Below are 22,003 nucleotides of genomic sequence, written 5' to 3' on the forward strand. Positions count from 1 at the left end.
CTATATTTTAGGGATCTGATGCCCTCTTCGGACCTCCACAGGTATCAGAGACACATGTGGTGTACAGATATACATGCAAACAAAACATTCACACATATAAAAGAAATAAATGTTTAAAATATATTTAAAAAGAGGCAGGTTAGGCTGAGGAGGTGGCCCAAATGGTAAAGACCCACATGAAGAAGAGGACTACACTTCAGATGGCTAGAACCCGTGTGAAAGCCAGCCAGGCATGGTGGCCTGCCTGTGATCTCAGTGCACAGGATGTAGAGAAGAGGATCCAAAGAGGATGCTTGACTACAGAATTATCAAGCTCTGTGTTCTCTGAAAGACTCTGCCTCAATTTCTAAGGTGGTCAAGGAAGCAAGCCCCTTGGTGTCAACTGTGGGTTTCCACTTGCAAATGCACATACCTATATGGCCACACATGAGAACATGCATATACATATGCAAATAGAAGAATAAAGTTGGCCATGTGTTAAATAGGCTCAAAACAAAAATGAAGGGCCTTGGGAATAAGGTATTAGGATTTTCAAGATGGCGGCAACTGAGCATCAAATCTAGCCTGGAGCCCTATGCTTTGTGTGTGTACAACATCCACTCCAATGGAAAGTGCTCCTATACAATACCATGTATGTAACTAAAATAGAGGTAGGCAGACTGTAACGTGTATTTACTCTAAGCTATGGGTTCTCTTTGAGTAGCTGTTTTATTCACTAGGGGACAATTCAGAGTAACTGGAGTCAACATCGGTTGTCAACATTTGTGATTCAAAGTGCAGCCAGGGGAGAGAAGGTCCTGGGACACTATTAACATCCTACAATGCCCAGGGTCCAAGAGCCCAAGGTTGGCACCAAGGTTAAGAAACCAGAACCTAAAGATAAGTTCTCCTCCAAGGGGCTGAGCATCTGATGGGCCAGTGCATCTTAAACAGACGGCCATTTCTACCCTACATGATTGGTCTGTTGTTGGCTTCTCCAATCTCACATGTGGATAACAGTTAGGGTATCCACTGTGCACAGTTGTGTAGGTCATGTGACCTGCTATGTGTAGCTCACTGGCAGGAATTTCCACAAACATTCTCTATTCTAGAGACTCTTTTTCTTACACAAACTGGTGGGAGCTGGGCCAGGGAACAGATATTTTGCTTACAGCTGTAGGGGTGCTGGACAGAAACAGGCCACACAGGGAATTTGGCTGATGGGCTGTGTGACTTGGTTCCGTGATGGAGGTGGTACTTTGTCAAAGGGAAGAAAGAGCATGATTTCATCTGACGAAGAGGTGTTGGTTGTGGGGCAGAAGCAGGGATGGGCTCCTAACAGGGACTCCACGAATAAGGCCACTTAGATCTGCTTTGCATAGCCAAACACAACCAAGCAGCAGACAACTACAGCGTCTCTGCCTGCTGCTGGCAACCCTGTGGCCAGTCCACCACTCCATGCCGAGCTTAGCCCGAGACTGAAGCTACGAAAATGAGTTGCCTCTCCTTCATGAGTTACCTCTGTTTTGCGAGGATGTGTTTGGATATCTGCTTCTGCCGAGTATGGCCCCAGGATGGAAGAGAGGGTCAGTGGGACTATGTGCGCACATGTAAGGGCCAGGGGCCAAGCTTGGGGGTCACTCCTCACGAGCTATCATCTTGTTTTCTGAAACAGTCTCTTCACTAGCTCACTGATTAGGTGGGCTAGCTGACTAGCTCCAGTGGTCTCTGCCTCCCTAGCACTAGGATTTTTGCTTTATGCATTAACTATTAAGATTTTATCTTATTTTGAAAGTGTGGGGTGTGTGTACATGCACCGAGTGCTCTCTCTTTCCTTCCTTCTCTCTCCCTCCCCCTCCCTTTCTCTCCCTCCCTCTTTCCCTCTTTTCCTCCCTCTCCCTCTCATTCTCTGTGTGTGTGTATGTTTGTGTTGTATGTACGCATGTGCGCAGGTTCTCCTCAGGGGCCAGTGGAGGGCATTAGATCCCCAGAAGAAGGAGCTCTAGGCAGCTGTGAGCCACCTGAGAACCCAATTGGGCTCCTCTCCAAGGGCGGGCCCTGCTTTTAACTACCAAGCCATCCTTCCGGCCCTCATATACACATAAATGTTAGAAGTCTATTCTTGGAAAGGAGACTGGTGCACACCCACAAACCTCTGATTGTCAGGGTCATGGCTGCACTTGTCTGTGTGGGCACAAGGCTCAAAGGTGTGTAGGATGGGCAAAATATTACATTACAAACAGAAAACAAACCAAACCCCAAACCAACAATGACAGAAAAAGCCAGATACCAAACTCACTAACCCCCCCACCCCTGACCCCACAATGCCCACACAAGGTTCAGGCTCCGAGCAGGTCTGCTTTAAAAGGCATGGGATGCCCAGTCCCTAATGATGCCGCCTATGAAGGGCAGGTGGGGAGTGTCTTCAGTAAGAAAGCATATGGTTACCAAAACGAAGGGAGCAATGGCTTTGTTTTATGAGTGCAGTTGAGGACTCATATGGCTCTGAATAACTTGATGTGAATCACTTTCGTTTCCCATGAAAATAACCATTGGAGTGCATCTGGTGCACACGGCACAGAGCTACACTTGGCAGTTTGGCCTGAATGGTGGATTTTGTAAGCAGTCGGCTTGTCAAAGCTGTAAGCCACAATGGGGGTTTGTCTCAGCCAGCTTCCTGCTCACCATGTCCTGTGTCCTTTGCAGAATTTTTCTTAGCAGGAAAGAAATCAGCCATTCTCCCTCCATCCTTGACTCCCTCCCTCCCTCCGTCTCTCCCTCCCTTCCCCTTCCTCTCTCCCTCCTTCCTTCCTGCCTTCCTTCCTCTCTCCTTCCCCACTCCCTCTCTCCCTCTTCCTTTCCTCCTTCCTTCCTCCTCCTTCTCCTTCTCCCCCCCTCCTTCTCCCTCTTCTGTTTTTCGACACAGGCTTTCTCTGTGTAGCCTGGTCTCAGAAATCTGCCTACCTCTGCCTCCCAAGTGCTGGGATCAAAGGCGTGCGCCACCACCGCCCTCCTTTCTTTTTTGGCAGCACTCTAAGGCACTTTCTGATCCAGCAGCAGCTCTCTGTTCTTCCTACCCCTCTTCCATGGTGTTTCCTGAACCTTGGGGAGGTGGATCCATTGTCTCACCTCGGTGTTTCCTGAACCTGGGAGTGGGGGGTGGGGGCTAGACACTCACAGATTCCTTTTTTCCTTTCTTCCACCTTCTTTCTTTTCTGAGCATATGTGTATACCTTCCTGGGCATATATATTCACGTGTCTGGGCAGCATGTGTGTGAGCCTGTGGGTGTAGAGCAGCTGTCAGTCTTGAATAGCCTTCCTTAGGCACTATTTATCTTGGTTCTTTTTGTTATTACTTTGTTTCTTCACTGGCCTGGAGCTCAGCGTGCAGATGATAGAATAGTTCTCTTCAGATGATTGAAGAGTTCACATTTGATCAGTTCATTCATGAAGCATTTAAGATCTACTTACTCTGTAGTAAGTGCCTACTATGTGCCTGGTATCCTGAAAGGCACTAAGTTTAAAAGCATGCTTAAGAGACCTTTGTTCTCAGGAGGGAGAATGCCCTTCAGAAGGGAACATGCCCTCCTTTGTAGACAAAGCAGTGTCAACATGGAAACAGACGGTGGTGTGGCCAAAGCTGGGCTTGCAACTGCCTCTTGAACATAGAGGAACAGAGAGATGGGCTTGTGTTCAAAGTCAGGCTTCCAGCCACAGGGCAGGGCCTGCCTGGAGCATAGAAATGCATGTAGTAAGTGGATAATGAACTGCAGAACTCAGAATGTAGAACTCATGCCTAGAGATGGGGGCTGATGGGTGGAGCTGTGCACAGAACACTGAGTTGGATGGTTTGGTTGGACAGAGTGGTCCTTTGAGCCAGAGAAAGCAGTTCCAGCTGGCTCTCTGCTCTGAGCCCCCAAGCTTTCTCTCTTTCTCTGTTTTTACAAATGTCATGGAGCCAGGAACTGGATTTTAAGTACCACTTAGTTTATTTTTACATAAACACGTGCATTTAAAATTTAACTAACTGCAAAATTATGATTGTATACATGCTTAATCCTGCCTTTCCTTGTTGTTGGTACAGATCTCATTTCCCACACTCTTTCTTGATCAGAAAGAAGCTCCTAAACTTGGTGTAGCCAGGCTTGGTGGCACAGGACGGTAGTCTCACCTACTTGAGGGACTAAGACAGCAAGATTATACTGGATGGGTTAGAGGGAATCTGAGTTCAACTAGGGTGATGGGCTAAGATTCTGAGGTCAAAGAAGCTAGGGGGTATGGATTATCAGGAAAGCACGTGAACAGACTGTGTGGGTCAACCCCAGAACCACATGAAGGGAAAGAAGGAAGGGAACAACCTATGTGTACCCCATTTTCATGTGTACCCACACAATCCCACACAGAAACCTCTATCTGCACACACACACACACACACACACACACACACACACATACACACACACACACACACACACACACACACACACACACACACAGAGGAATGGGCTTTTAGAGGTAATTGTCAGCTTTACAAAATAAGTATCATGTGACCTACATGAAAGTTAGCTGTAGATTTCTTGACTTAACAAACAGTAGCCAGTGGAAAACAGATGTAAGTCACATAGTAGAGTTCAAATTCAGGTGCGCCCACTGTGGCTCACGGTCAACGCTTAGAGTGTATTTATAAATAAAGTTTTATTGCAGTATGGGTATGCTTCCACTCATTTCTATGCCTTTGTACTTGTTGCCCCCAGAAATAGCAGAGTTGTGTAGCTGGGGCTTGGGACTGTATTGTCTGGAAATGCATTTGCTGCCTGCCCCATTTGGCAGCCTTGGTGTCTAAGTGATGTTCCAGGGTCTAGATGATAACAAGTTTGTTTATCCTATCCGAATATAGGAATACTGCTTAATGTCTACAACATATTTCTGCATATAAATTCTTATCTACTGTTAGGTTTATAGGTGTGGGGCCAACTACCTACCACTGGCCACACTCTAGAAAAACAGCTTCCCCCCCACCCCCCCAGTAACCATCAACTGCCAATAATTCCTCAGCTAGGGATGGAACCATGTGAGTACCAGCTACATCCATGCTGGGATGTTGATTGGCTTAATCTTGTGCTGGCAACACGAGCTGCTGTGAATGCATGATTGCAGTGGCCATGCCATGTACATACAGATGATGTGAGTTCATTGTTGCAATGGCCATGCCATGTTAGGAAGGTAGCACTCTACGGCACTTTCTGATCCACCAGCTCTCACATTCTTCCTACCCCGCTTCCATGGTGTTTCCTAAACCTGGGGGAGGTGGATACATTGTCTCACCTCAGTGTTTCCTGAATCCGGTGGGCGGGAGGTGGATACATTGTCTCCTTCAGGGCAAGACAGTCACAGGTCACTTATTTCCACACTTTGACTAGTCATGAGTATGCACTGACTGCTGCCCAAAGCAGAAAAGAATGGTCTGTGACCAAAACGGAGAACAACATCACTCTCTGGATATAAATACAAAGATTTCGAAGGCTTCTTAACAATATCTCCATCTAACAATTTACAATTTTTGCTTGGCATTTGAGACAGGCTTTTGCTGGGAGTCTCTAGATGGCTTCAAACCTGAGATTCTGCCTCAGCTTCCCAAGGGCAGAGATTACAGTGTGTGTGTGTGTGTGTATGTGTGTGTGTGTGTGTGTGTGTGCGTGCACGTCTGGGTGTTTGTGTGTGCACATACATATGGGTACACGCTCACTGCAAGTGGTGCTTTGTGTCTTGTGGATGATGCCAGTTCCGTTTAGTTGAGGAGGCAGCTGAGGTACAATGGCTCCTGACTCCTAAGACAGGGACACAGAGCCTTGCATTTGTGGTCAGTGTCACCGGAGAGGGAGGAACACTTTGGGGTAGACCCCTCCGAGTTCAGCATAGAAGGAGTGTGAACCTCTGTGTGCTGTGGTGTGGTGAACCCTTGGTGGTGGCAGGACTGAGGGCCAGGAAGGCGCTGTGGCTCTCAGAGTTGCTGATTGTCAAGAGTTCACTGCCAGGGTTCGTCAGCAGCAAATCACCGGGTCCTGCTCGCTGTGTTCTAGCAGGTGTGGAGAGGGCACTGCTGTGCAAAGCTTCCTGTGTCTCTCTGAGCAAGTGCCTTCTTGGTAGCATTGGGATCTCCATTTCTAGAGGTTCCCAGTGCAGGGAGCACAGACTGAGAACTGGACTTCACAGTGAGTGGTGGGTGAGTTCAAGGACCTGACTGCTTGGTCCAGGATGACAGGAAGAAGATGGGGTGTGCCCTTGAGAACGGTAACTGTCTCAAATGCAAAGAGCAGAGTGGGAGCTACAGAAAGCTTGGGCTTCATGATTTAATATACTTTACAGGGACAAAAATTCCACAGCAAGGCACAGGGTTCCTTATGTGTACACATCGCTTGGGGAGCAGAGTGTCAACTTGGGCAGTTTCCTACTTGGCTAAATGCAGTGGCCTGAGTCGCCTTTACCAGCCTACTGCCCAAGGATGTTGCTGTCTTGTGTGTTTAGATAATCAAGAGCAGGCTGAGAGGTCTCTCCCTGGAAAGCCCAGGGAGAGATCCAGATAATGCCCCTTCTGCTTACCGCTAGCCAGCAGAGGAAGGAGAGTGCCCCAAAGCTGGTGTGGTGGTCTCTGTGTCCCTTAGCACCCACTAACCCCCACCTCAAACGCCATGCGGTTGCCCAGCAAAGATCACAGGAAAATAGTTTAGCATTATCTGTGTCTCCTGGGTTCCAGAAATTGGTTGCTGTCACTTAGCCGAATGATTAGCATTTTAAGTAGTTTTATTGATTGAATGAACCTGCTCTTCAAGGGGGGAAAAAGCCTGCAGGAATGCAGCAAGGGTATTTATCTCAATTCGTAAGACCTGACCAGCAGTATCTACAAGATGTATTAGTGGGAAGCTGCTGGGGTGTTTGACAAACCTGGATAATGCAGATCTGCTGGGAGTGGTCCACATTTTGCAGCTACAGGAGCATACATTTGGTTTTCAATGCCTTTAAAAGAAAATTCCTCCAGTAAGGCTCTTGTTCTTGTTTAAGGTTGACCATCTGGTCTGGAGTCTGTAGAAGTAAACACATTTAAGATCTGGTTCAAAACCCATTGAGATAAGTGAGCAGTTCTTTCATTTTAGAGACTTGAGGTTACGTTTGCATCCTCTGACTTGAGATCACATTGGATCCTCTGACTTGAGATCACATTGGATCCTCTGACTTGAGATCACATTGGATTCTCTGACTTGAGATCACATTGGATCCTCTGACTTGAGATCACATTGGATCCTCTGACTTGAGATCACATTTGCACCCTCTGACTTGAGATCACATTTGCATCCTTTGACTTGAGATCACATTGGACCCTCCGAGAGCTCTTTCTAAAGTCCTTTTCACTTCTGGTTTTCTTTGCTAGCGTCCTTTGGAGGAGAGTGGAGGGCTGGGACAGGAGATGGGATGAGTGGGAGGTTGTCACACCACCATGCTTTGTGGAATGCATATCCCTTTAAGTCCTTTCCTGGGTGCATGACTACCTACCCCACCTTCCTGTTCCTGGAAGGGAGACACACCCACCCAATCCACAGTGGTTATTCAGAGTTGCCAAGTCCCTTCAGCCAATGAACAGGGTGGCAAATGGGGGGCAGAGCTGGGACTTATTGTGAAATGCATTCATTTCGGTGTGAAAGCAGCGTAAAATGCAAGTAGTGCCAAATAATTGGGCCTTCCAGTTTACCTCCTTGAATCTCTCCCATATGCAATTATCCCACGTACCCAATTGGCCTTACATTTCTTAAAAATTAATTCATCCCACAAGTGTGAGAATGTCCCCATACTTCCAGGGGTACATTCCAAGATTCCAAGACCCCTGAGAGATGTCTGGTGTCATTGCCAGTGACTAACCCTCTCTCTCTTCTCTCTTCTCTCTCTCTCTCTCTCTCTCTCTCTCTCTCTGCATACACACACACACACACACACACACACACACACACACACGGAAGGTTGTAGTAATGAGCACATATTTAGGAAACACAGACTGTGGCTAGATAGTATTTAAATCCATTCCAGTGACAAACTGTCACTTAAAGCCTGCCTAGGAAATTGCCACTCCTTGCCTTTAAATTTATTTTTTATGATTTCCCAAAGACTGGACTCTTTTCTTCCTGGCGATTACAGTTTAGTCTGTTGCACAACAACCTGAAGGTGAGAGTTCTTTAAGAACCAAAATGAAATTATCAACTTGCCGCTTCTGTGATATCGCAGCAACACTTAAAAGTAATTTTCGAGTCAGTTGAAAACCATTTTAATGTGCAAATTAAAATTAAAATTTAAAACCCATTTGAAAATTGGCCATTGGAGCAGCCATCTCTATATTGGCTCTCTGGATGAAAATTGGGGTCAGCACGAAAAGAGTTTCAGAAAGGAGAGTGGGTCACTTTAAAATGCAGAGTCTCTTACCTGCTAAATAAAACATGGCCAGAAAACAAGCAATATAAGTTATTGTGCAGGGCGTGGGCTGTGACATCACAGAGCACAACAGGTCCAAAGGTGTTAGGACTTGCCTATGCTGAACAACATGGAAAGAGAGGGCGTTCTGTAGCTGTACCAGATTATCACATGTAATATGTATCACATGTGATTCACATTTTATTTTTAACCATGTGAGTGCATGTGTGTAGGTATGCACAGGCAATTGTAGGTGCCTGGGGAGGCCAGGAGAGGGTGCTGGATCCCCTGGAACTGGAATTATAGGCAGTTGTGGCCTGCTCAGTGGTGGATGCTGGGATTAGAGTTCAAGTACTCTGCAAGAGTGGACGGACAGAATGCACTCTTTTTGATCTGTTGAGATTTTATTTTATATGTATGTGAGTGTTTGCCTGGATGTATGTTTGCACATCACGTGTGTGCAGTGGTCGGAGAGGTCAGATGAGGACGTTACACCCTGGAACTGGAGTCGGACTCTTGTGAGCCACCATGTGGGTGCTTGGGAATCGAACCCAGGTCCTCTGGGAGATCAGTCGGTGCTCTTAACCATTGGGCCATCTCTTTAGTTCCTATATATTTGCTTTTGAAAAACAGATAGACAAGAAATCTCCTAGCACGCTCACAGGCGTTATCTGTCTCTCTTCTTGCTTGGAGCTGATTTAGGAAGTGCCGTAGATATGCCCCTCTGCGTCCTAAACACAACAAAGTATATCAATTGTGTGAGAGAGCACAATATATTACGAGTCTTAGGAACAGGTCATAAATATCACAAATATTGGAGTACTTTCCCCTCCTTGCTGCCAGGCAAAATATTTTCAGATCCAAAGACTGAGTTGCCTTTGAGTGTATCAAAGGAATGGGTAGGAATGGAGTCTGAGCATGCTGCGACTTCTGTAGCTGACTCCTGTCTCTGCGACTGTTCTGTAAGGTCATCGAAAGCTTCAGAAAGGTTTCATTCCATCTATTCTATTCATTTATTTAGCATGTGTCTGTCTGTTGCTGCAATTAAATACTGACCAAAAGTAACAGGGGGAAGAAAGGATTTATTTCCTTTACAGGTTATAATACATCACTGAGGGAGACTCGGGCAGGAACCTGGAGGCACTGATTGAAGTAGAGGCTGTGAGGGGGTGTGGCTTGCTGGCTTGTTCCTGGCCCAGGCTCAGCTGCCTTTCTTATACAGCTCAGACCTGGGGACTGTACCCACAGTAGGCTCTATCAGTCAGCAATCTGAAAAGCTCTACAGCCTAATTTGATGGCCTCAACTGAGGTCCCCCTCCCCAGGAGTGTCAGTTTGACAACAAAACAACCAGGGCATGGGGCATGGAGTTGGAGGGTTAAGTGGGGGAAATTTAATTGTTTCACAGATAGGAAAATGGAAGGAAACTGGAGATGCCAATGGTCAGAGATGGGGGATGCCAAGAGACAGCCAAACATGGGGTAGAAGGAGAAGGGGCAAGAGTGGAGAGTTATTCTTCTCTCCCTCCCTGGCCTTCCCCCTTCTCCTGTCTCTCTGTCTCTCTGTCTCTCTGTCTCTCTCTCAGATTGTTGTCTCATCTGGCTTAATTTTGCTATAGTTTATGCTTAAACCATCCTGGAAATTTGATATACACACACATGCATGCACACATATGCATAGGCACACACATGCACATATGCATTCACACACATGTGTAGACATACTCACGTACACATCTGCACACATATCTGTAAACACACATGCACACATACATACACATGCATTTGTACACACATATACACATGCATGTATACATGCACACACATGTACTGACACACATACACATCTGAACACACATGTGAACATACAAAACATGCATGAATACACATATACACACATGTACACATCCACACACAGGCACTGGCATACACAATACACATCTGAACACATATGTGAACATATGCACATGCATGGACCCACATATGCGCACACACACACACACATGCACACACACATGTACATACACAATTGAGGACATTATCGGAGTTACATAGACTCAGTTGGTAGAGTTCCTATTGAGCATGAAAGAAGCCTGGGCTTGAACTCCAGCATCACATAAACCAGGTTGTGGTAGCACATGCCAGTAATCTCGGCACTTAGGAGGCAGAGACCAGAGGAACAGAAGTTCAAGGTCACCCTTGACTATGCAGTGAATTTGAAGCCACAAGAGACCCTGTCTTAAAGAAGGAAGGAAGCAAGAGAATGAGAAAGGGGGCAGGGAGGGATGGAGGGAGGAAAAGAAGAATGAAAGAAAGAAAAGAAAATTACATGAGCTTTGTAAACCACTTAGGTGAAAAATACACAGAGGGTCAGGGATGGCTCTTGACGTGTGACCCACTGTTCAACAGTATCCTGGAGCCACCCATCCTCTCAGGACCAGGATGAATGGATGGACAAGGACAGTACTGTTTGCGCATGGTCATTGCCGGAGACCTCCCTGGGTTACGTCTCCCGGAGACCAGGGAAAGTCGGTTAGCCTGAGAAGGGTGATTATAGAACTTTGAGTCAAAGGATTGGCCGATGGGCTGATGCACGTTTGCTTCGGAGGCGGAGCAGATCAGGGTCACGTGACCTGTGTCCGGGGACCGGCTGCAGCGGGTAGAATTCTACCTAGCTATGCGGTTCCATTTCTCCACACAGCTCCACTGCAGAAGCAGATGGGCTTCTGGAGCAGGACAGGATTGGGGAGGATTACAGCCAGGCCCCTGCGGCTGTGTACTCCTGGCCTTAGATTCTTGATAGGCACAGGGAACGTGTTTCTCTCAGACTGAAGGAGTTCAGAGCCCATGAACTTGGGCAGGTTTGGGAGGTTCAGCTACTGTTACCTTACAGTCCTGTGGGTGCCTAATAGCCTGGACACTAGAATTTTTTCTCTCCCAAGATGGTTAGTAGGATTTTCTTACTAAAGGAAGGGACCTCCGCCGACAGCCTCTCCTTTGCTGCAAGTGTTGGGAGGGTTACTAAAGGACTTGCTAAGGCCTTGCCACTCACCTCACATGCTCTGACTAACGGCCACTCAGGTCTCCAGGGAAGGAGTGTCTAATCCAGAGCCTGAAGGCTGCAGACAGCCAAGGATAGTTATGAATGCAGCTCAGGAAACACCCATAAGCGTTATGAGATTGCATTTCTACAGTTTTGAGGGGGTAGCTCGACTGTGAAATTCTCAAGCATGAACTTTGCAAATGACAATTCTGTGTTGTAATGTCAAGTGTTTGGAATGTGCCTGGACTCTAACTTTCTCTGATAGCACTTGACCGGAAGCTAAGCGCTAACCCACAGTCTCACGCTTTCTGAGACACAGCTCATCTGCTGTATCATAGGCACGACTAGATAGTTTTGTAGCTTCGATGATGACTTCCTTGAGACAGGAACACACTGTATCATCCTTGTTTATAGAGCACGGGCACACAACTCTTTAAACTATGTAGTTAATGCTTTTACATTCAGAACTCTGAGGCTGCAATTAAGTGCAGAACACGTTCACTATCTGCCAAGAAAACACTGTCTCCTCTGCACACCGGGGACATCCACTTCCCCCAGGGATTCACCTCTCCTGAAAATTTCACATAAATATATGATTATGATGCTATTTATAGTGGCTTCCATCACAAGGTGCAATTATTTCAGGTTCATACATGTGATCACATGCATCAGATATGCTTTTGGTTTTTTTATGACAATCTGATTTATTTTTTAAGGTTTGTTTCTTTTATGTGAATGGGTGTTTTGCCTGCGTCTCTGTGCACCATGTGCATGCAGTACCCATGGAGACCAGTAGAGGGGGCCATATTCCTTGGAAGTAGAGTTAACAGGTAATTTGTGAGCTGCTGTGGTTGCTGTGAATGGGACCCGGGTCCTCTGTAAGAGCAGCCAGTGCTTTTAACCGGTGAGATGTATCTCCAGCCTCTACTGATCTTTTTGTTAATGTGTTTATGGTTCATCGACTGCTCTTTACAACCCTGGGAAAAGAGACTTGGAAGAATCAACTGCTCTTTCAGGCAGCATGGCGCTTTTAGTACATTTGAGACCTCATGGATCATACAGGTTGGTTGACTGCCTTGAGTATTTCATGGCACTGCACAGCATCAGGAGTCTCTTAGCGTGGCTTAAAAAGAGCCCCGGATGCATCCCTATGGCATAAAGGGACATGTGTGTGTGTGTGTGTGTGTGTGTGTGTACAAGGAATTTGTGGTCTGCAGGAGGCGGAAGAGCCCCTAAAGGGTTCTAGCAAATTATAAGATGATCAGAATAAGAGGAGAAGTCTGAGGTGAGGTGGCATTTCCAAACTCTGTGAGAAGTGGAGAGGTATAGCCTGAGCAGATTTCAGGGCAGCAGGAGGGAGGGGTGAGGAGATGGGGGACAACGGGGGTGGGGGATGAGGTGGTGGGGGACAGGGAAGAAGGGAGGTCAGGTTGTTGAGAAATAGAGAGGCCCTCAGGCCTCAAGGCAGAAGCACAGTGGTATCCAGTCATGGTTGGAAGTGGCTGTACCGAGAGCTGAAGGCTGTGGTGAGACCTGAGACTAGAGTGTAGGAGAGAAGGGGACACCACCTCCAAGTAGCTGGTCTGGTTGCTTGGCAACACTTGGTTCTCAGCTGATTAAGTTGAGAGATTGGGCTAATTCTTCCAACTTGGATGCTTCGTGATTCATTCACTGTACTGACACCCGCATGAGAGAGAGAGAGAGAGAGAGAGAGAGACAGAGACAGAGACAGAGACAGAGAGACAGAGACAGAGAGGGAGAGAGAGGAGAGAGAGAGAGACAGAGGGAAAGAGAGACAGAGGGAGAGACAGAGAGAGGAGGAAGAGAGAGGAGGAGAGCATGGAGCCAGGATTTCCTTGTTACATATAGAGCAGAGCAGAGCATGTGTTGGAAAAGATGGAACATGACTGCATGGGTCGGGCGGGATATACAGTCTGTCCCCTTCACACCGTGCCTCCCTTCCCACGGAGCTCAAGTGCACTGGATGAGTTGGAAGAAGGTCCATTGTAGTGTTGATGCCTGGAAGCCTTGCATGGGACTTTTCTCTAAAGAAGGGAACTCAGATGCGGCCCTGTGCTGCTGGTTCAGCAGTACTTCTCAGTAAACAGGATGAGCAAAGCACTCAGGGGTACCCTGGTGAGGAACGCGCCTGCAACAGGCAATCCTGCAGGTGTAGACACCCACCCACCACTGCTTGTCTCTTCAAAATACCACTTCTTCTGTCCTTGTCTCCTAGACCTTCTCAGGCCAGCTATGGTGGCTACTCTTAATTACTAATTACAGAGGATCCTGGAGAATTGAAAAGGGCAACTGGGCCTGGCTGCCGCAGCATCCACCCATTTCCTGAATGGATTTAATGTGGCCAGTCGCATCAAGCTTCTGCCTCCCTGGCTTCCCCACCTTGTTGAAATGAACCTTGAGGTGTGAGAAAAGACAAGCCCTTTCTCCCTTAAGCTGTGTCTGTCAGGGTATTTGTATCGCAGAAACAGAAAAAGAAGCTAAGAGCCAGCGTTTCCAGCCAAGATTTTTTTTCTGCATGTTCTGTAGTTCCTTATAAACCTGGTCTAGACTTCATAACTATTCACGCTGGGCTACAGGGTCATGACGACTCTGTCTCCACAAGAGCACGTGCTTCTGGCAACCATTCCCTAACCTGATGCTTCCACACTTTTGGGAATGGGGAAGTCTTTCAGGAATGTGGCTGTCCCATTGGAGCAGGAATTTCTACTGTTTTGCAAAGCTCAAGGTGACTCTTATTTTCCCAGTGTGCAAGGATCAGATAGAAGATCGAAAACAACCATGTGATACAGAACTATGGCGGGTGTTTTATAAAGGAGAAAGGTGCAGTTCTCTCCAGCCGACCACGCAATCCTCTCTTAGGGCTGCTAATCGATATTCCCTTCATGCACGTGGTGACTGACTGCTTTGCCTGTGTGAGCTCCAGGCAGGAGAATGGAGGAACAAGTGAGCCCTCCCCACTGTGAGCCCTCCCTGCCAGGAGTCCTCCCCACCAGGAGCCCTCCCCATCAGGAGCCTTGCCACAAGGAGCCCTCCCCACCGTGAGCCCTCCCCACCAAAAGCCCTCCCCATCAGGAGCCTCGCCATAGCTAGCTCTCCCCACTGTGGGCCCTCCCCATCAGGAGCCCTTTCCACTGTAAGCCCTCCCTACCAGGAGCCCTCCTCATCAGGAGCCCTGCCCACCTTGAGCCCTCCCCACCAGGAGCCCTCCCCACCAGAAGCCCTGCCCACCGAGAGCCCACCCTATCAGGAGCCCTGCCCAACGAGAGCCCAGCCCACCACGCTGAACTCCTCCAGGATCTTCTCACCTTTAAAGGACCATTTAGCTGTTCACGTTGTCCAATGACACAAGTCCTTTCTTGTCATTTTTCTCCAAGGGCAGTTGTTAAAAAACTGTTCCTTTCATGGAATTGGATATTTTTTCAAAGGGTTGAGAGAAAAATGAGAAGCCAGGCTTTGTGGTGCTCTCTACAAAATATGACACCAATGTCATTTCATTCTTGTTACTAAATAAATAAACTTTCTAAAAATACCGCCAGAGCGCCAGGCCATCCAAACATATTTGCAGCAATGTAGCAAATAATATGAAATGGCTGCTATTTCCAAAGGGTTTCTTTCATATTAGAATTTTATTATATTAAATATAATCTTGTATTAAGAAAATCAAATCCCTGGGGTGTCCACATTCATCTTTTCCTCCCTTCATCTCTCATTGCATGTAAATGAGGTCGGATGTCACCAGATGTCTCTGCACAAAGGTTGATTTTCCTTCTCTTTTCTTTCTGGGAGACTCTTCCCCAGGACGGGAAGGGCTGCAGGTGTTTCATCGAGGCTCAGTCCTTGCTCGCCCTTCCCACCTTTCCACCTCAGAGTCCATTTTTAGGGAAAGCTGCCCAATGAAACCCTGTGTTTTCTAACATCATGTGGGGACATATTTTGATAACTATGCAGTTATGACCAGGATCAGAAATTCACTCCAGAAACAGTGAAGCAGCACACATAAACTACCTCTGAGCGATTGCTTATCATCTTTTTTGCAAGTTGAGTCTCGAGCTGCAATGAGTTGTGGTCTCCCCGGTGTGAAGCTTAATATTGTTTGGTTTTATTGGCGTTATGTTTGAAACCACCCAGGGCTGAAGGCGCATGTACAGGAAGTTCCTTTCTTTAAGAGAAAATCTAAATGGGCTTAGTGGGTCACCGTCAACATCATTATCACCTCTGCCAGCCTGTCACAACCATCATGATCAACATCACACTCATTACACTGTCATCATGATCAGCTTCATATCAACATCATACAACTGCTGCAGTTGTTACGGCTCCTTATCACCATCCTCACGATCATCAGCCATCACTGAATTACTCATCATCACCATCAGTATGATTATGACCATCACCATCACCAATATCACCATCACCAACATCACCATCACTAACATCACCATCACCATCACCCCCAACATCTCTGCTTCATTCTCTATGATTGGATTTTTCCTAGGCAAGGGTAAGCATGTGTCCTCTCACCGAATTCTCACACAGTTCAGCAGGGCAGGGACTCAATGCCACTGCTTTTCGTGTGACACCTGGGGTCTGTCCTGTTTCCTTCCTGGCACGACATATACACCTGTTTCCTTTTCTGTTACTTAATCTTTCTGTTCTCAGGGAACACTGTTACCAAGTGTCCAATTGTGGCTATGAGCAACTACTCAGGCCCAGACCCGGGGATGACTAGGTAACCTCCAGCTTTTGCTGATCACAAGGTATACACTGATCAACATCCTACACAAATCCAGGTCTTGATGAATATGGTCTCTTTTTAAAACAGCTACAATGGCTTACCTGGTGCTTAAGTACTCAGGGTATCAAATTAGGAAACAGTGACCTGTGTTGTGTGTTCTGGCACAAGAAGGCTGTATGGTGGACACTGAGACTAGTGTCAGATGGGATGGTGTGCTCAGATGCCTTCACATCATCATGTACCCTTCTACTACATGTGATCCTGGCTGCTTTTCTCTGGGACTTCTACTGGGCCCCCTCTGTGGCAGAGCAGGCCTCTACTCTTCTCAAGATCCTGGACTCGTGCTGTGTTGGCCCCTTTGCTCCCTTGGGACCTACACGGGGGGGGGGGGGGGGGGGGACAGTTCAGTGAAGGCGCCATGGCCTAGCAGACAGGTTGCTTTTGTTTTCTGATGCTGGTGACAGATCTAACTCAACCATCCTGAGCGGAGATCTAACTCAATCATCCTGGTCCTCAGCTCTGGTTGTTGAGAAGTCTGGAGCTGGCCTCGGGTCCCTGCGAGCCTCTGTAGCCCTGTTGGGCCCTGGTCCCCGTGAGTCTCTAACCCTTGCTCTCTTTCCTTGGCACCTTGCTGTTGGCATCTGTTCACTCCCTTTGCTCTTCCACGATGGTCTCTGCTTCCCTTTCCTCCTTTGGGAGAAGACAACATCCTGAAACACCCATTACTTGCATACCTACTGTGTGTCGGGAAATATTCTAGATTCAGAGGATAAAGCAACTAATATAATTGCCGCAGATCCTTACCTCTATTGATTGTTCTCTACTGCGTCGTTTTGGCTTGGCGTGGGTGACTGGCGTAACCCCAGAACGGGTGGTAAGGTCACCTGCCCAGGGGTAGAGGGGTTGAGCTGAGTGGGAGAGTGGCCCCCAAAAGGAAGTTGGTGTTGCCAACAGGATGAAACGTGGAGCTCCTACGCGGGTGAAGCCAGGGACTGCCCCTCACCATGAGTACACCCTTCATGTGTAGACAGCCGTTTCTGCGGTTCTGACAGTCTCCTCGTGCGCTGGCTCAGGTCCTGCCACTCTCACTGCCCCTCGGGCCTTTGTGAGGATCTGTCTTGCTGATTTACCTCTCTCTCTTCTTTGATCCCAGCTCCAGATGAAGAAGAGCGAGCGGGCAGCCTCACTGAGCACCGTGGTGCCCCTGCCCCGCAGTGCCTACTGGCAGCACATCACAAGGCAGCACAGCACAGGGCAGCTGTACCACCTGCAAGGTAAGCAGGGCACACTGCCTGTCTGGGCCCCGTGCCTGGATGCTCACACAAGGGGCCCATCAAGCTGCTGTATCCCAGCAGTGTACCACCTGCAAGGTAAGCAGGGCACACTGCCTGTCTGGGCCCCGTGCCTGGATGCTCACACAAGGGGCCCATCAAGCGGCTGTATCCCAGCAGGCCACCTCCCAAGGTGAGGACCTCCACTGAGGCCTCATGACCCTGGTTACTTCATCTTTCTGGATTCCTGGTCCTCAAAGGTTTGCGCCTATCACACTGTCCTCGGGGAATTTGTTTAAAATGCAGATTCTTGGGCCCTTAGCCAAGGCTACTGCACTCCTGGGGCTTGAGGTCCTAGGAAGAGGCTCAGCAACACACCTTTTGGAGGGACACCTGTACAAAGTGTGGCCAAGGGGTAGAGTCCAGGTTCTAGAAACGGTCCTCTGGGCTAGAAACAGTCTCTGCTTCACTAGGGAACTGTCAGGTATGCGGTTTCTCAGGACTTTCTCTAGCCATTCTAAAATTGGACAGGGTGGGGCTCCTCCAGCCTATCACGCATGAACAAGACGTGGGGGGCTTCTCCTGAACACTCTTGGTGGGAACCACTGCTCAAGGACCGCAGGGGTGGAAGATCCCTTCCTCTTGAGAAAGAAATCCTCTCCTCTGAAGTAGGGTACAGGCCTGCTCACCGGGAGAGCAAAAGATTTCCCAATTCAACACTCAACTTAAACCTGTCTTATTCCTTTAAGTGCACCCTCTGATACTTGGCTCACTCACATCTGACTAATACGGAAGCTGACCAACAAACCTGGGTGGGGCATCCTTACTGCTAGACTTGATAGTGTGTGCAGCCCTACACTGGAAAAAGCATAGCAAAGACTGAGCTCACAGTACCCTGACCAACGACAACACAGGGAGGTTCATTGTGACTCACAGTTCCAGGCTGTAGTCTATGCAGGGGAAGTCGAGGCAGGCACCCAAGCAGCCGGTCACATAACATCCATGGCTAAGAGCAGAGAGATGGCTCCATGGAACCAGGGATGCAGATGCGGCTCAGCTGGTAGACGGAGCCATAGTCTCAAGCTGCTGCGCCCTGGCTCAGCAAGCTTTCTTCACTGTTTTACAGCCCAGGATTTAGCACAGGGAACAGTGCCACCCACAGTGGGCTCCGGGTCAATTAAGAGTTAGGACAGTTGCCTATAGACATGCTTACAGGCCAACCTGAGCTAGATAATTCTTCAGCTGAGAGTCTCTTCTTGAATGATTCTAAATTGTGACAAGTTAATATTTCAAACTAACCATCATATATAGGAATAAATGGATGGATGGATGAATGGGTGTGTGGGTGGATGGATGAATAGATGGATAGATATAGACGACTGGCTGGGTGGATGGATGGATGGATGGGTGGATGGACAGAGAAGTGGATGACCGCAGAAAAACCCATCTTTTGTCATCCATATCTGTTCTATGCTCAAGCCACACAGCTGCCCTTCAGCTCTTCCTGCTGACAACCCTCCCTGGGCAGGCTGCTGCTGTTGCTGCTGGTGCTTTCTTCTTCCTCTTCTTCCTCTTCTTCCTCTTCTTCCTCTTCCTCTCCCTCTCCCTCTCCCTCTCCCTCTCCCTCTCCCTCTCCTTCTCCTTCTCCTTCTCCTTCTTCTTCTTCTTCTTCTTCTTCTTCTTCTTCTTCTTCTTCTTCTTCTTCTCCTCCTCCTCTTCCTCCTCCTCCTCCTTCTCCTCCTTTCTCCTCCTCCTCCTCCTTCTTCTCCTCTTCCTTCTCCTCCTCCTTTCTCCTCCTCCTTCTCCTCCTCCTCTTTCTCCTTCTCTTCCTCCTTCTCCTCCTCCTCTTCCTTTCTCCTCCTCCTTTCTCCTCCTCCTTTCTCCTCCTCCTCCTCTTCCTTCCTCTTCCTCTTCTTCCTCTTCTTCCTCTCCCTCCCTCCTCTCCCTTCTGGAATATACTGCCATCCCCACAACTCTACAATTCAAGTTTGTCCTTCGCCACTTGTCGTGTCTCCCCTTGGACTTTACTGTTTGTTGTTGGTGTACAAACCTGGTTAGTGGCAGTCCTGAGATGAAGGGACCAGGCCCCTCAATGACAACCAGACCACAGTTGGAATTTCACTGTTTATTAGTAATGGCTACACTTCCGGGAAACAATGGTGTCCAGGAGGGCAGGCACGCCTCAGCTGCTTTTCAGTGCTGGTGTCTTCTGGGTCCTGCATGGGGTCACCATTACATATTGAAAGGTAGGATATGAGAAAGTACGGGGTCTTCTTTCTTCCTGAGATAGGGTCTCATGTAGCCCAGGCTGGCCCCAAACTCACTGTGTAGCCAAGAAGGACCTTCAGTTCCGATGCCTTTGTCTCCATATCCTGATGGCTGGGATTGTGACATCAAGCCTGGGGGACAGAACCCAGAGCTTTGTTCATATGAAGCGAACAGTCTACCTACTGGGCCTCTTCTAAGCCCCACTGGGTCTTCCTAACTCTGTGCTTCCCATGCTAGCAGCGACTATGCATAGGAGGTGGAGTTCAAGCCGAAGTTTCCTGGTGTCTCTAAGCGATTAATCTAAAAATCAGAATTTATCAGACTGGTTTGAGAAAAATAGGTCCCACCTTCCCAAATTTGGGCTTAGAGTGCCACCTGCTGGTAAGTCCTGTACTAGAGTTGTATTATTTGGAGCAATGAAGGAAGCATCTGGCTTTGACTTGTGCTCCGTTCATGAGGATGTGCTCAAGTCATGTTCTCTGCCCCTCCCACGCTTACCAGTTTCTGTGTAGAAGAACTCTCCTGTGGTTAGGAGAATACAAAGCGAATGTGTGAAGGACCTTTAGCATAAAATCTGGGAGAAATCCATGAAAGAGAAACCGTGAACATAATTTCGTTGGTCTGCAAATCTAAAGGAGCCTTTCAGCAATGCAACAGATTAAAAAAATTTAAAGATTTCGTAATGCAGATGATGGCAAAGGTGTAAAAACTGGCGCCTTGCAAAGTCAGTTCTATGGTCAGGCCAGTGAGGTGCCTCAGTGGATAAGTAGTATATTAGGCACTAAGCCGGATGGCTCAGGTTCCAGCTCCAGGATCCGGGTGATGGGAAAGAGAACTCAATCCCCCAAATTGTTCTCCGACCTCAGCATGTGTACAGCAATGTGTGTACACATGAGAAGTGTGCGCATGAGCTAAATATGTAAAATGTAGAAAAAGAAGTTATTCTCTGCGGGACACCTAACATACTAGTGTCGTAAGTAGGGTAACTTAATAAGGATTTGTTTTTCTTTGGTATGAAAGCTTTAGGAACCAGAAAAGCTATCAGTGTTTCTGAGATTGTCTGTCTATTGAGGATACATGTAACAGTCACAGTGTGTTTATAGTTTTCAGAGAAAGTGTTCACATAAAGGGAGATCAGGTGGCTGTCAGAAGAAGCCATAGCATTTGACAAAACTTTAACTCACAAGAGGCAGCCATGTGGGGGTTAGGGAGAAAAGCAAACTTTCCTCTTCTCCTCCCCCTCCTCCTCCTCTTCCTCCTCCTCCTTCTCCTCCTCCTCTTCCTCCTTCTCCTCCTCCTCCTCCTCTTCTTCTTCTTCTCCTCCTCCTCTTCCTCTTCTTCCTCCTTCTCCTCCCCCTCCTCCTCCTCTTCTTCTTCTTCTCCTCCTCCTCTTCCTCTTCTTCCTCCTTCTCCTCCTCCTCCTCCTCCTCTTCCTCCTCCTCTCCTCCTCCTCTTCTTCTTCCTCCTCTTCCTCTTCTTCCTCCTCCTTCTTTTCCTTCTCTCCCTTCTTTTTAAAGATTTATTTATTTATTTTATGTATGTGAGTGCACTGTAGCTGTCTTCAGACACACCAGAAGAGGACATCAGATCCCATTTACAGTTGGTTGTGCGCCACTGTGTGGTTGGTGGGAATTGAACTCAGGACCTCTGGAAGAGCAGTCAGTGCCATTAACCACCAAGCTATCACTCCAGCCCAAGAAAACTTTCTTTGTAGTCAGATTGTGAGTGCAAAGGTCCTGAGGCAGAAATGAGTGGGGGTATGGAGAAGGGGGTTGGATGATGGGGATTGGTGGTCAAGATCCCCTATGCATGGTGTGCTCAGTGCAGTAGTGTCGGACTCGGATTCTGTTTTAATTCTAATATTGCAGGGGACCTGGGGAGGGGGTGGCAGAGGAGCAGCCTGACAGCTTTTCAGGTGAGCAGTGGAGTGTCTGGCCTCAGCTCAGGGCATTGTTCTCAGCCCTCATTCCCTTTACTATCAATCACACTCGGAATCTACAGCCTCGTCCCAGAGATCTCCCATTGCACCAGGATTTCCAGAATACCCTCACCCGTCTGCCTTGCAGAGAAAATCACTCATTTCAAAGTGAAACCAAGGAAAAGCAAGCCCCCATGTCATTCCTCAGGCAGGAAACCAGAGCATGGTGTCATGTGTGTCTGTGGGAATCTACGTATGCCAACCTTATTTCCATCCTTCTGGTGAGGATTTTCACAGCTGGAGCTGGCAAGAGCAGC

The 22,003-nt window shown here is 47.9% G+C and overlaps 1 protein-coding gene across 2 annotated transcripts in view; it reads left to right on the top strand.

The window, feature by feature from the left end:
* The window catches only part of Dok5 (docking protein 5), a 153,451-nt gene that overhangs the window by 126,996 nt on the left and 4,452 nt on the right, over window positions 1-22,003 (top strand). For both annotated transcript variants that reach the window (XM_031372879.1, XM_031372880.1), the window contains exon 7: window positions 17,383-17,503. In XM_031372879.1, the coding sequence (XP_031228739.1) occupies window positions 17,383-17,503 (121 nt within the window). The remainder of the gene's footprint in view (window positions 1-17,382; window positions 17,504-22,003) is intronic.

The sequence above is a fragment of the Mastomys coucha genome, unplaced genomic scaffold (assembly GCF_008632895.1).
Source record: "Mastomys coucha isolate ucsf_1 unplaced genomic scaffold, UCSF_Mcou_1 pScaffold15, whole genome shotgun sequence".
NCBI lineage: Eukaryota > Metazoa > Chordata > Mammalia > Rodentia > Muridae > Mastomys > Mastomys coucha.